Source organism: Leptinotarsa decemlineata, unplaced genomic scaffold (assembly GCF_025532065.1).
Source record: "Leptinotarsa decemlineata unplaced genomic scaffold, Ldec_3_MD MMD2_tig00004307_RagTag_RagTag, whole genome shotgun sequence".
NCBI lineage: Eukaryota > Metazoa > Arthropoda > Insecta > Coleoptera > Chrysomelidae > Leptinotarsa > Leptinotarsa decemlineata.
This window is the reverse complement of record NW_027412606.1, coordinates 14,249,079-14,263,647: the sequence shown is the minus strand read 5'-3', so window position 1 is coordinate 14,263,647 and position 14,569 is coordinate 14,249,079. Positions and strand designations below refer to the sequence as shown.

The window sequence follows — 14,569 nt, the reverse complement described above, 5'->3', positions numbered from 1 at the left end:
TGGAAGCTCTAGGCTCCTACCGAGCAACGTCTAAATTGGTAGCAAATTGCCAAAAACGGTTCTCCTCGATAAGAAGACTCAACATATTGTCTCTGGTCTGGATTCCTGGCTATACTGGCCTGGAAGGTAGCACACCATTCTTGCAAAGACTAATCGGCTTCACTACTAAACTAAGTTTATTTGGTCAAGTGTGTTTAGGTGTGAGCTACAGTAAACCCTTGCGGGTTGCGGTGGAGAGTCGAATAGATCCACTCACTTTTGACCTAACTTAACCTAAATAATTGTACCGATTCTGGGTGGACGGACACCAAACAAGCATCACTTCCGTGTGTTCTATGAGCTGTGTCAATGAGAAAAGAAGAAGAGGTGAGGTATTAAGTATGAGGTTTGATATTTGTTTTGATAGTTCTAATATGTGCGTATATAGTGTATTTGTACATTCAGAGTAGATGTTAAATTTCATTAATTTCCAATAATTATTATCAGTTGTCATTGTCGACTTGTATATTAGTTTTTGGCTTCACTTACTTCGGATTTGAATAAAGTGCTGAGAATACCTAAGCAGTGGAAGGTTTTACATTGAAGACATTTTGAAAGACAACTTTTACAATCAAAGGTATAGTGAAATTAAGCATATTTATCTATATGAAAACAAGGTAATCATTTTTTTACAGGTTAAAATGATTATCCCTGTTCGTTGTTTCACATGTGGAAAAGTAATTGGGAATAAATGGGAGGCCTATTTAGGTCTTTTGCAAGCGGAATATACAGAGGGAGATGCCTTAGATGCACTCGGACTCAAAAGGTATTGCTGTAGACGAATGCTCCTGGGTCATGTGGATCTAATTGAAAAACTTCTCAATTATGCTCCCCTGGAAAAATAACATACTAACCATGTGAATTTGTATTATATGTTTATTTTTTGTAAGAAATGTCTTTGGTTCCTAACCGATTAGTGAATAAATGACAAATTGTGAGTAGGATATTAAATTATATTAAAATTGACTTTCATTAAATGTGTGAGTATGATTTAACAAGTAGGTGATTCAAACTTTAAGAACTTAACTGGTTCAGGTTTATTTTGCACAATTACTTCTGAGAGTGAAGATTTGCTAGTATGCTGTTTCCTTTTGATACTGCTGGTGTTAAACACTCAATCTGTTTGGTAGTTTCAAAGGTGGATATGATCAGACTCGTAATGTGTTTTTTAAGGTTCAAGCTTGGTAAAGAGTTTGACTTTTATCTGATTTTTCCTTGATCTGACAAATAGATGCAGAACTGAATTAACTGAGTCTGAGTGAAATTTTCAACTTCAAGACCTGTTATTAGAGCAACATGCTAACCTTCCAGTACTCGCGCCCAAATGCTCTACAGTACTGCTTGTCCTGTGTCTGTCGATCCATCCCTAAATAAGGTATTGTATATTTTAATTGAAAAACTTAATGTAGTATAAGTAAATAATATAATATGTTTTATACACATTATGCTAATGAATAATCATAATCAAGTCGCATAACTTGTTTGGATTAGCTAATATACACCATCTTGAAAACTAAAGCATTTACTTATTAAAAAACCAAAAGTAACAAAAATATATTTCAGTTAATAAACTTGGTAACTCGCACTTTTTTTTTGGAAATAGTAGTGCTTGGTCTGTATCTTCTATATTGTGCAATTTTTGTGATCTAATATGAAAATTCATGTGAGTTTTTTTCATGGATAATAAATGGAAATCAGTGACAAATATTGCTTTATCTTGTTATATTTCTGATAAGTGAATCTCCTGAATATCTTTCTTGAATACCATGGTCTTAAATGAAATGATCTTCATTGGAATTACTCGAGTATTGTTCTTGTTCAAAATATGGGCACAGGTGGACTGGATGAGATTGATTTGAATAACTTTTTTTAAGACTCTCTTGAAATCTGTTAAAAATCATGACAATGGTTTTTCTAAGTTGAGTGTTGAATTGAGGTCATTTAACCATTTCACAATTTTTGTCATGTCGTTATTTATATTTATTTTCAATGAAATTATCTTTTTTTTTTAATAAAACAGTGCAAAATCATCTACAAGTAAATAAAAAATTGTGGGGTTTGATTATGCCAATTTTGAGTTTTGAATTTGTTGAAGTTAGTCCAATGATGATATAATTACAATTAGCTAGGGGTTTTTGTTTGATAATGTTGTCCTAAGTTTTCTGCATTCATGAATTTCTGAATAATCTTGAATTTTAATAAATGGAGCTTCGTTAGGATATAGTCATGTTTCGGTAAGTGTAAGAATATCAATTTCTCCTTTCTTTAAATATGTTCATTAGTTTTATCTAAGACTTCTTATATTCACATATGAAATGTATAAAGGTTCAGTCATAATTAATTTTGGAAGGGTATTTGTTTGACATTGGATCATTCGGCAATTTTCGTCATTTGCAGTACTTAGTCTTATATGTTAAATTGGGAAAGTCACAGTTAGCATATTTTTCTTGAAACTATACAGTTTTAATTTTCATAATGATCTCCACATCGACAACAAATTAGTTTATATTTCTGTAATTCTTTGAAGATTGGTTAAATCGATAACATTCAAAACATTGCGTTAATTTGTTCTTATCACAAGCGTTCAAGTATTGGCAATTGATGAATACTTTTCGTTGGTTTTTCCCAATATTTGTACTGAACAATTTTCAGTCTACTTCCGCAAATACAGTATATTTATCTTCATGTGAAAAATATTTCAAATAGGAAGTTTTAATGAAATCACATTCTTTATCAGAATAGTTTTGTTCATGAATCTTTGTTCTAATTTTTCATTTAGAATAGGTTTTTTAGCAAAAGTTCAACACTTTTCATTCTGAGGTATACTTTTCTTTTTAGTTCCAACTATGTAGTATTTCTCTAATTTATTTTCATGATGATTCTTTTATTTGCAGTAAACGTCTACTTCCCGCGTCAAGTGTTTTACTGTTGCAATACTAATTTTGAGTCAACCAATATAACTATTATCTTGGATCTTTTTTGATGATTCTTGTTTTGATTTTGGTTTAACAATAAATGATTCAGGGTAAAAACTGGTTTTATCTGGTCTAGATTGAGATATTACTTGTGAATAGGATGGAACATTCTTATGTCTTCTGCTAGCTTAATTTTTTCTGTGATTTCATCCAAAATTTCTATTACTGAGTATTTTCTACTATATCAGATGTGATCAACTCATAGTTGTTTGAAAGTCTTCAATTTTTTTGTAATTAGAGTACCTATATTGCGGTCTTTTTCAATATTGAAAAGTTCTTTATCTTCCATTATTAACGTGAAACATCTATAGCCTTATGTAAAACCAATTTCTGGCCTGGCGACAGGTCGCCACGCTATATGATAGTGTAAGAATTAATCACACGATGAGGAACATTTTGTTGAACCGCCGCCGGTCATGGGAAGCTAAGACGTTGAATCATAATTGTGATATCGAAAGGTTTTGTTTTTGAGATGATTCAATGGAATATTAATAGGAAGATCATACATTCATGTATGATCGTGTTCACTCGCTGTAGGTGATTTAGTTTATGTGAAAGGGAATAAAGGGTGTTATTCAAAGTGCCACCGGTGTTCATACAAAGTGCCACCAGTGGGATTGCGTCTAACGCTCACAGTGAACTCACGAATTCTGTTGTTTAAACAATGAAAAACAATGTTGTTTTACGGTGCTTTACGCAAAGAAAAAACATTTTACTAAGTGTTTTGCTGTTTGTGGATAATTGTGGAAATGACTTCTAAGGAGGGAGATTCGACTGCTTTTTAGACCTGAAAATAATGAATCCAGCAAATTGGCCAGTCATGTAGAAGCTATTAAAACTGAATGGGCTGGTCTGATGTTCCAACATTATCAAGAATTGGTCGATTTTCACTAAACGAGGTAATAAGATGGTTTGAACGTTGTAATCCTCATAACAGAGACTGGGCAACTTTTGATGTGAAACATCTATATTAGTCGCACGTAAAACCGATTGCTGGCTTGGCGACGCATGCTGTGGAGACCGGTCGCCCTGCGTAAGTGACTGGTGCTCTCGCCACACTGAGTGTATACAGTTGTGTTAACTACAGTATACATAACCTGTGTTTTACTAAATATTTTTTTTAATTATTATAAACAAAAAATTATCTGACAGTGATAATTTATAAATTGAAAGTGAGCAGCCTCATGCAAAGAAAGCTAAATCACGCTACGCCACATTATCAAGTCATCAGTTTCCTAACTACAGTATGAAACTTCAGGATAAACTTCCTCTTGAAGATGATCATTTGGTGATCAAAACACGTGTTGAGGTGTTGAAATAACGGTTTGGTGTTGGGAAAAAACTTCAGTAATATTCAGTGTATGTATAAACAAAACAAAAACACCGGCAGAACATTTTTACTTCAAGAATCAATAATTTTGTCAAAATTTGATTTAAAATAGTGCTCATTTAGAATTGTTGAAACTGAATTGTTGTATTCTTCATGGGAGTATGTTGAAGAGATTGAAATTTCAAGGAAATTCTCTATCCTAGCATCTAAAAGGAGTGTTCATCTATATCATTCTAAGTCTATAATATGTTTAAGTATCTCTGATAGAATATTGGAAAAAAAATGATGACGAAGACAATATATGCTAGTAGTGCTTAGTCAGTATTCTCAAGACTTGCTTCTGGTGAATACAATAGATATTGCAGTAAGATGAAACAAATCATAAAAATGAAACATTTTCAGAGTTTCGGCATTCACGACACTACCGAGTTGTGTTTTGGAAGGTATACTGACCTTACCAACCTATTGCGTAAAACGTCAATATGTGTAAGTGCCAAAACAGTATCTCGTCATTAGTGATCCCCAAAATGTTGAAGCTCGTACCACTATGACATGACATTGATTTTTGTTCGAGTTCAATTATAAATGATTATTGTTAAACCACATCAGTGCTTTATTTTTTAACTTCTCCGATTTTTATTGAGTTCATCACGTTGGTTTCCAGGGCACATGAGGTTAATGTCATCAACATATAATACACATTCAGTCAATCGTAATATTTCAACCACGTCAAATGTAGCTTGCAGGACGCCATGTATGTAAAGGGGTATAATTTTTATGAGAGGTTAGTTTTTGGGGAAAAACCTTTCGACTTCTTCATCAATATTAAATAGTGGAAAACTTACAAAAAAAAAAGAAAAAAATTAAAGACATCAGTAAAAACTCTTCACTAAGATAAGTAAATCATGCACAAAAGTTTCTTTCAGATACAAAATGAAAAACCATCCATCCGAAACAACTACTTTCAATTACATGGAAATTACTTTTTCTCATTCACCTTGTACCCCAAATATTTATAGTGGAATTGAAACAGTTATTGTACATAGAAACACTAAACAACGTGGTATATGAAAATATTGATATAAAATTTTACTCACAAAGGAAACTGCCACTCTTCAGGTGTACTTTGTCTTACTCTTGATAAGGCATCTTTTTGGATAACTTTCAAAGACAATTCACTCAAAACTAATATTACATCTTCATTTCATTGAAAGGCACACTTTTAGTCTTGTAACAATGAAAGGTTTGTAAAAAACATTCATTTAACTATCTTATGTGATCCAAGCCATAGGAAATTTATTTTTTCGCGAAGGGGGATTTTTTCAAGGAGATATTAGTTTTTGGGAATGACATCTTTTGACTTTCTACTTCTATATTATTATATTGAGAGTGTGAAAGTTCTAAAAAAAGAAGATAAAATTAAATACATTGGTAAAAACTTCCAACGAATACCTATATGTGGAGGAGCATACGAAATAGTTTCTTTTAAAACTTCTTTCTTCATGTATGGTAGGTCAACTCTCAAATATTCTAATTTACTTTGGAAATGTAAAATATCATATTCATTTATGCATCTAGATGTATCACAGTCTACAATGTTTCATAATGAGTTTCTGGAATGTTCCAGTAGGTAAGCGCGAAACCAAAACCATCTCTGTTCAAGTTAATGTGGGACGGTTCGTTTTACTCATCGACTGTTATATTGAATAGTGTTTACATCACACTGGTGCAAACATCATATAATGGTTATGAAAATCCCTGACCATTTTAACTGTTGAGAATTAAATAAAGTCTTTCATCTGAAATTGAAGCATTTGAAAATACATATTTTTACATATCCATCAATGAAAGTTTGTATAAATAGCAATATTACGAACTAATATAAACTACAGAAATTTATGAACTTTATCAGTATAAAGTACATGTAGACTTGTACATGTTTCAGTATTAAGGTCATTAAAAATATGGATTTCAAAGTAATTTGAGAGTATTAGTTACAGTTTTCAATTATTAAAGATATATATATCTAGTCAGGAGATAAATCAACCTGGTAGTAAGTGAAAATAATTTTAATAAATTTGTTATAATCTAAGATATAGTTTCTATGAGAAATATATAGCAGCCTATTTCACACAAAATCTCACATTTGATAGATCTATCATATATATATCACAATGCACAAAAAGCACAACAAATAGATGACTTAGAAAGGCAGCTACAAGGAGAAAAATTTTAGAAAGGCTGATGGAGGGACAGGACTGGGAGCTGTAATTCCTCCTGCTTCTTGTAGTCTGGCCCGAAATTCGGGGCATTGGTCCGCGATACAAGGATGGCCAAGAGATCTCCAAAACAGACATCGGCAATATCGACATAAAGAGAGCATTTCTGCATATTGTCTGTCTTCATTTAGTCCATATGTTCTGGAAAAAAAAACAATGTTTTGATTTATATCAATCTGTTGAAAAAAATCTATTTAAATCTGTTTTTCCATTAACCAGCTGTCGCCCTCTATGAACGACAACTCTCAAAAGTCAAAACTTATGCGAGCTAAGGACTAACGAGGTCTTACCATTCAACGTGTGATTCCTAACAATGAAAGTAGTACGTATTTCAATTTTTGTTACAAGTTCACAATATTTAATATGTTGCCTAATCTCTATAATAAATAAAATAGAGAAGTTTCTATGATATCGCTGAAAAGAGGAGGTTTGGAATTGAAATTCCAAACCTCCTCCAGAAAATTCAACAAAATGCAGCAGATACCAGCCCTCCAAATGAAAACCATACGTTAGAACAATCGCTTCAGCATTTAAGATGTTTTCGTTGTTTAGAAATTGGACACATCGGAAGAAACTCCATTTTAGTTTAAAGTAATAAAGACTCTAGACCCGAAGAAAGGAAACAGCAAGAATCACAATCATCAACATCTGCATTCAGTGCTATTTATCGGTCTAAAATAAGTCGTGTTGAGAAGCATTAATCACTTTCATTCTGTATTTCATCAGGTCGGACTTCCATTGTCTAATATAATATAAATTGATTTGAAATTACTAAAAAAATAATTAAAAGATTAACCGAAAATAACAATTTTATTGAACAAAAAAACTTAAATTACAAAGAAATAACATAAAACCAAACAACCATAAAAAAAAAAATTGAAACATTAATAAAAGCTGAAAATTAAAAATTATTAATAAAAAATGAAAAATAAAAAATTAAAAGATTCCAAACCAAGTTATGTCACGACGTTTCGATTGTTAGTATCCACAATCGTCTTCGGGTGATAACTGGGCTCATTCCTCCGAGATCCGACTATTTATAGGCAATTCGAGTGCTTTCACCTATCCCCTCTTCCCTCTCACCGCTTCATTGGTTTTAGCGGGAGATGACTGTTTGGCGGGAGTTGGTCGTTTTTCGCTTGATTAGAGGTTTCCATATGTTACGTATCTCTACGCTAGCTTGACTAAATGCGTTGTTGGACAACATATACGCGGCTTCTTTGAATTTTCTCCTAAACCAGTGTTCCTCTTTGTAGATGATTTCAGCTTGAGCCCACTTAATATTATGTTGATGAGTCCAAACATGCTCTGCTATTCCGCTGTGTGTGTTTCTTGTGATCAGCAATGCGAACTTTCAATGGCCTCTTAGTTTCACCGATTTATGATTCTCCGCACTCGCAGGGTATCCGGTAAATGCAATTCTTGGAATCGCAGTCCGTGTTTGGTGGCCTGGTTTTCGTGAGGCTGCTACGGATAGTGTTCCCAGATCTGAAACAGGTCCTGATGTTATACTTGGACCCAATCCTTCGTATCCTTTCCGATAATCCTCTGATGCAGGGAAGTACAAGTACTTCCTTGTGGAGCTCTTACTGTCTTCTAGCTAAAGCCTGTTCTACCATCACTCTGGAGTAACCATTCCGTTGAAGGTCATAGTTCCCTTTCGAGACCTTCCTTTGTATTTCAGAGCCCGAAGGCACGGTCTAGTAGAGTCTTGATGATTTCTCTCTTAGTCGATTGATGGTGGTTGGATTTGTGGTTCAGATACTGTCCTGTGTGAGTGGGTTTTCGATATACAGATGTTTCCCATTTAGTGTCGGTCCTCTTCACCAATACGTCTAAGAAAGGCTATAATTTCAAATCAATTTATATTAAATTAGACAATGGAAGTCCGAACTGATGAAATACACCACGAAACATTGTCAATCACTATCAAACAAACACTTCCATTCTGCTATTTTATATTAACATATTTTACTACTGAAAATAATTATCTCTCTAGTCTATATAGTCACATAAAAAGGTGGGAGTCGCTCCATACTCCAAAGGTCGTAGTATGATTAGGAATTGATCTTTCCCGTTCTGATTTTTCTATATCAAGCCCTAGTCTGAACGATCGATTTTCACTTGCTACCGTCCAACCCGTGTTGGGAATCACACGTTAAAAGGTAAGACCTCGTTAATCCTTAGCTCACACAAGTTTCTACATCTGAGGGTTGTCGTTCGTAGGAGCTGGTTAATGGAAAACATATTTTAAACAGATTTTTAAACAGATTTAAAGAAACTTGCAAAAATGACTGTCGGGTGTAATTATTATTAGATAGAATAGTCAGTGCTCAAAGAAAATGATGCAGACGTTAGTTTGAAATGTGGAATATATTAATTATGAAGAAAACATTGTCGAGTTATGATAAATACATAGTGAATTGAAGATAAAAAGAGACTGAATTCAGAACTTTAAAATATACCGAACAAATCTTCCTCGGTATAATATAAACTACATATACAATTAAGGAGAACTACTTTATCATCTTGAGTTACAATATTATATATTCAAATCTTCAATAATAAAAGTAATGATGAAAAAAGGCTAACTTCATTTGAAAATTCTAATTATTTGCCTAAATTTTTTTCCTTAGATACAATGAACACCTTATGCGTGCCTCATTTACAACCCATCTTTCCAGATGACAACAGCCTTTCTGAAAAAGTGTCAACGACGAGAGATTCACTCTAAGCAAAGGAACAAGGACATTTAGGTTTGATGTACCTACACTGTACACACTCAATATAACGACGGTTACTTATCTCAACAACGATAAATACAATGGAACCCGACTGCGCGAGCTTTACTCAATTTGAATAATACTTACTTTTTCAAAGTATGGTAAACAGTCTTCCAGTCAGTCTCATCATTGCTCTTTGGCATTGCTATGTCTATTTGCTGAGGTGTGAAATGAAACTTAGTCAGTTCCCGCCACACTCTTTGTTCGCCGACAATGGACGCCATTTGTTCACATGTTTCTGCACTAGCGGTCAGGTCTCTATGGTCGGACAGCCTTAAGATTATTTCTCTGATACATTCTTCTGGCAGCTGCAACAATTTGGGATAGCTGTCTGGATTCGGTTCACGAATTTGCATTTGGGCGGCCATGTTTAGTATTTTTTCGATTTTTGAAGTGTTTTGGTGCCAAAGAAGTTGGGAACCTAACGGACCTGGAATAGGAATTAATTGAAAATTTAACAATTGAGATACCTTAGTTTGTAGCGCTACACAGTCAGGTAATTTTGCAAGACAAAATGACTCACCACCCCAATAGGCCGACCTCTCAGCTGCCCTCAAAGCCTTCAGATTATTGAGTAATTGATGGAAACCTCTAGGGTTGTGGTGACTAGTAGTCGCATATCTAGCAACTTCCTCTAGCATAGCAAGTAGAACTTTCTGTGCACATCCAGACAATGCTGTCATTTGCTGTCCTATTAAAAGTTCGAGTAACGCACAAATGTAGTTGAATCTACGAACGTCTCGGACTGCACTTCGGAAGTCTAGCCGTTTAACAGCCTCGTCTAGTTCGTTGAAGCCAGCAATCTGGAAAGAGACATTAGATGATTGTTTTGGCTAAATTTTTATTTTACGGTAAATAATATAACAAAAAATAAGTTTTCGTCAAAAAAGTAATAAAAATAGGCTACATTGCATTGAAAATTTAAATAAATAGTCTACAAATTAATAAAACAAGACTAATATGATATCCAAGTGTAACAAATTCAAGAATTAACCGTCTTGAACAATTTTATTTCCAACAATATTTCACTAATCACAAACTAATTTATTAACAACACTTAGCAACTAACGCTTAATTTATTTCCACTATTTGAATTTCTTGTTTAGCCGCTCGATTCACTTTCTGAACTGCCCTCTTGGGTCGGGAAACCGGGCTTATATAATGTAACGGTTCTTTCTAGAAATCTGTAGTTCGATACTCAACTAGAGTTTTACCGGCGGTTGCCGACTGCATTCTTTCGGGGTGATGTCATGTGTTTGTTACATGATTGGAACGGCATACTGGTCAGGGGCGGCTTCAGATTCGTTACATTGCCCCCTTCTTGAAAACGTTTCTCCCCGTAATGTCATCCTTGGCGTGTGTCGATACCTGCAGGACTCCCCATATCTGCACTGTGAAGTTCGATGGAAGTAACACTCCACAGTCTTCATACTCGGTCGTGAAAGATCGTTACCGCACACCAAAATCTTGATGCCGCTGGATCTGAATATAGTTTCCAACATGCTTCTCACAATTCTCCAATCCAGCCTGTCAAGCCCAGAGGCTAATTTCCGTATTGCCAAGTCCACAAGATTCTGGTCGAGCATCGTGTCCCTCAGTCTGGTAAGACTCATCCAGACATCTTCATTGGACGGTTCGTCTCGAGAATGCTTTTTGGTCACCAAGTAGAAAATGTTTCTGACCCTTATTCAACTGTAGCACTCCTCCGACTTCTGGATTCTGTTCTCGTAATGTTTGGAGCTGACCGAATTTCTTGTTGAATACCATAGCGATACCCTTGGACAGTAGGAGATTTGAGCCGGTTCTAAGCCTCCCCCCACCACTATGACGTATTAATTGCTTTTTTATTGGTTGTTGTTTGGTGAAGTCACTGTGATGTGACCTTGAAGGGTGTGGTGTATGGATTGTTCAGAAATTTTTTCCCGGTTCTAATCCTCCCCCCACCAATATGACGTGTTATTTGCTTTTTTTTGTTGTGCAGTGAAGTCAAGGCGTTGTGACCTTGAAGTGTCTGGTGCATGGATCGTTCAGATTTTTTTTTCATATGAGATTTTGTGTGTGTATGTGTGTGTGTGTGTGTGTAAGAGAATGCACGGTACAGGGTTTCATCATGTGCTTGTTTGTCTATGTACAAACATACGTCTGCATACTTCGAAGATCCTCCAAGTAATGAATGCTCCATCGGTGTGAGGGCACCAAGTTAGTAGTGGAGTGACGTCACAGCAATAACCGTTCAACGGCTAGAGAGCAACATGTTCACTCCACGACGTGTGGCAGAGTAATGCGTATTCATCGGTCTGCTCTCACCTCCCTCGATGTAGTGAAGGATGTGACGTAACGCCCCAGACTCGCCATCAATGGTGACACGCAGGCGGGCGAGGACTGTGCTAACGTCTGTCTTCTCCGAGAGCGCAACGACAATTGCTTGTTCGGCTATCGCTCTCGAAGCAGTGAATGATGTGACGTAACGCATCACCCTACCCTCGCTATTGATGGTGACACGCAGGCGGGCGAGGACTGTGCAAACGTCTGCCCTCTCCGAGAGCGCAACGATCACTGCTTGCTCGTGCCGGCAACTCGCATCAAATTGGGAGATGGGCTTGGCTGTGACGTCAGGCATCTCTAGTGGATGCATCGATGTGTCCTTACCTACCCTCACTCTCTACGGTGATGCGCAGGCGACGTGGATTATGGTATTTAAGAAGCGGGCGAGTGTTGGTTATGTCAGTTTCCATCGAGTGAGTTAGTGAGAACATATCATAGAAAATGTATTCTTGTGAATGTGGTAAATCTTTTACCCGTAGTGACAACCTTCGTCGTCATCAGCTCCAGAGTTGCCAAGGAGGGCCATCAGTGAAACGAGTGAGATTAGATGACGCTGCAGCACCTATGTACACATGTAATTGTTGTAATGTGATGATTCCATTGACTCAAGTGAATTCTCACAATAGAACTCTACAACATAAGAATAATACATGTGTTCAATTCAGTGATGGTGTTCAAATTATAAAGAGCGCCTTCAAACGTCGGATTGCGACATACAGGGTGCAGAGTTCCATTGTTTCCACCGATTACATGTTATTCTTTAATGAAATCAGGCAGAAAGTTATAGAATTATTGGAATCGGCCATCAGGGTTCACAAAATCATCAAAGTGAATATGGAAGTATTTGGGAGTTATATTCTACAAACACAAGACCTGAAGGAAACCAAATCATTTAATTCACAGAATAGAACAGTTGATCAATCTACTGATTTGAATTCCTTATTTGATGGATTTCGAAATGGGATTATCGCTCAAACTACAGAATTCCAGGAACGTGATTCAGGTAAACATTTCTACCAAGTTTTAATTGGATGGATTAGTAATATTGTTCTGTATTTAAGGTTGGACTTGTGAAAAAATCATGTTTCTGGAGTTGAACATTAATAAATACAGCCCGCTCAGTGGATGTTCATATGTGAAGCTGCCTGAATGTATCGAGCGTAGGAAGGCCGTGGTTAATGTCCGTAATGAAGATCAGCATTGTTTTGCATGGGCTATCACTTCAGCACTACATCCTGCAATCGATAGAACATCAGAAGTTTCATCGTATCCACATTTCAGTACAGTCATAGATGTAACAGGTATGAATTTTCCGGTAAAGTTGAAAGATATTGTGAAATTTGAAGACAAGAATGATATTTCAGTTAATGTGTACGGTTTAGAAAGTAAATTCGAGAAGGGTAAAATAATGTATGAAATAATTGGACCATTACGTTACTCTCAGAGAAGACTTAGAAGACATGTCAATTTGTTACTTATCACAGATGATTTCGGTAATAATCATTATTGTTGGATTAAAGATCTTTCAAGATTAGTTTCAAGCCAATTATCGGCTCATGAACATAAGAAATATTTTTGTGATGGCTGTTTATTATATTTTTCTAATGAACAATTACTATTACGTCATAAGATAAATGATTGTAATCACTTGAGTACTACAACACCATCAACCAATTTCAAAGTCAATAAATATGGGAAAACGGTACCTGAAAATATACTAACTTTTGAAAACTTTGAGAAACAAATGAAGGTACCATTTGTAGTGTATGCCGATTTTGAATCAGTACTGAAGCCGATTCAAACCACTAAACCAAATCCTGAATACTCGTATTCGATCAAGACATTCAAACATGAGCCTTATTCATTTGCTTATTTGATTAAATGTTCATACAATGATGATTTATCAAAATTTGTTTCGTATAGGGGTGTGGATGCAGCCCAGAAATTCGTTAGCAAAATCGAAGATGATTTGAAAAATATTTATGAAAATCATCTCAGGTTTCCCATTCCTATGGATGTACAAACTCCTGAGGAAGAGGAACAGTTTGCTTCTGCCACAAATTGTGGCATTTGTTCCAAACAATTTAATGATGGCGAAGTCAAAGTGAGGGATCATTGTCACCTCACAGGAAAAAAAAGGTCCCCTGCTGCTCATTCATCTTGTAATTTGAATTTCAAATTGCCAAATTTCATTCCTATAATTTTTCACAATCTCAGTGGATATGATTGTCATTTATTCATAAAGGAATTGTATAAAAACAAAGATAAAGTGGATGTCATCCCACAAACTAATGAGAAATATATATCTTTCACAAAACATCTCTTTACACACTCCTATACGGATAAAGATGGTAGGGTGAAGAAGAATTATTTGAAAATGAGATTCATTGATAGTTTCAGATTCATGCCTAGTTCTTTGGAGAATTTAGGTGCAAATTTAACATCTGATCAGTGTATCGAGATGCGCAAACATTTCCCACAAATTGAAAATTTCAATTTGATGAGAAAGAAAGGTGTATTTCCCTATAGTTTTGTTGATGACATCGAAAAACTGAATCATCCAAGACTTCCAACCAAAAATCAATTTTATGATAAACTCAATTGTGAACATGTATCAGATAATGATTATGGGAGAGCTCAACTTGTTTGGAATTTATTCGAATGTCAGGATTTGGGTGAATACTCTGATTTATATTTAAAGTCAGATGTGTTACTAATATGTGACATTTTTGAAAACTTTAGAAATATATCTGTTGATAAATATAAATTGGATCCGGCACAATACTTCACTGCACCCGGATTATCGTGGGATGCCATGTTGAAATATACTAATATTGA

The 14,569-nt window shown here is 35.3% G+C and overlaps 2 protein-coding genes across 3 annotated transcripts in view; one reads left to right on the top strand and one right to left on the bottom strand.

Annotated features, from left to right (window-relative positions):
* Positions 1-365: 365 nt before the first annotated feature.
* On the top strand, positions 366-1,016 carry Rpb10 (DNA-directed RNA polymerases I, II, and III subunit Rpb10). The gene is made up of 2 exons (XM_023165435.2): positions 366-616; positions 675-1,016. Exon 2 carries the CDS (start codon positions 681-683, stop codon positions 882-884), a length of 204 nt encoding a protein of 67 aa, XP_023021203.1. The 5' UTR covers positions 366-616; positions 675-680; the 3' UTR covers positions 885-1,016.
* A 5,379-nt stretch (positions 1,017-6,395) lies between these two features.
* Positions 6,396-14,569, bottom strand: part of LOC111509659 (F-box only protein 25) — a 57,191-nt gene continuing 49,017 nt past the window's right edge. For both annotated transcript variants that reach the window (XM_074179030.1, XM_074179031.1), the window contains exons 3-5: positions 9,930-10,209; positions 9,494-9,836; positions 6,396-6,764 (exon numbers count right to left, since the gene is read on the bottom strand). In XM_074179030.1, the coding sequence (XP_074035131.1) occupies positions 6,560-6,764; positions 9,494-9,836; positions 9,930-10,209 (828 nt within the window). In that variant the 3' untranslated portion in view covers positions 6,396-6,559. The remainder of the gene's footprint in view (positions 6,765-9,493; positions 9,837-9,929; positions 10,210-14,569) is intronic.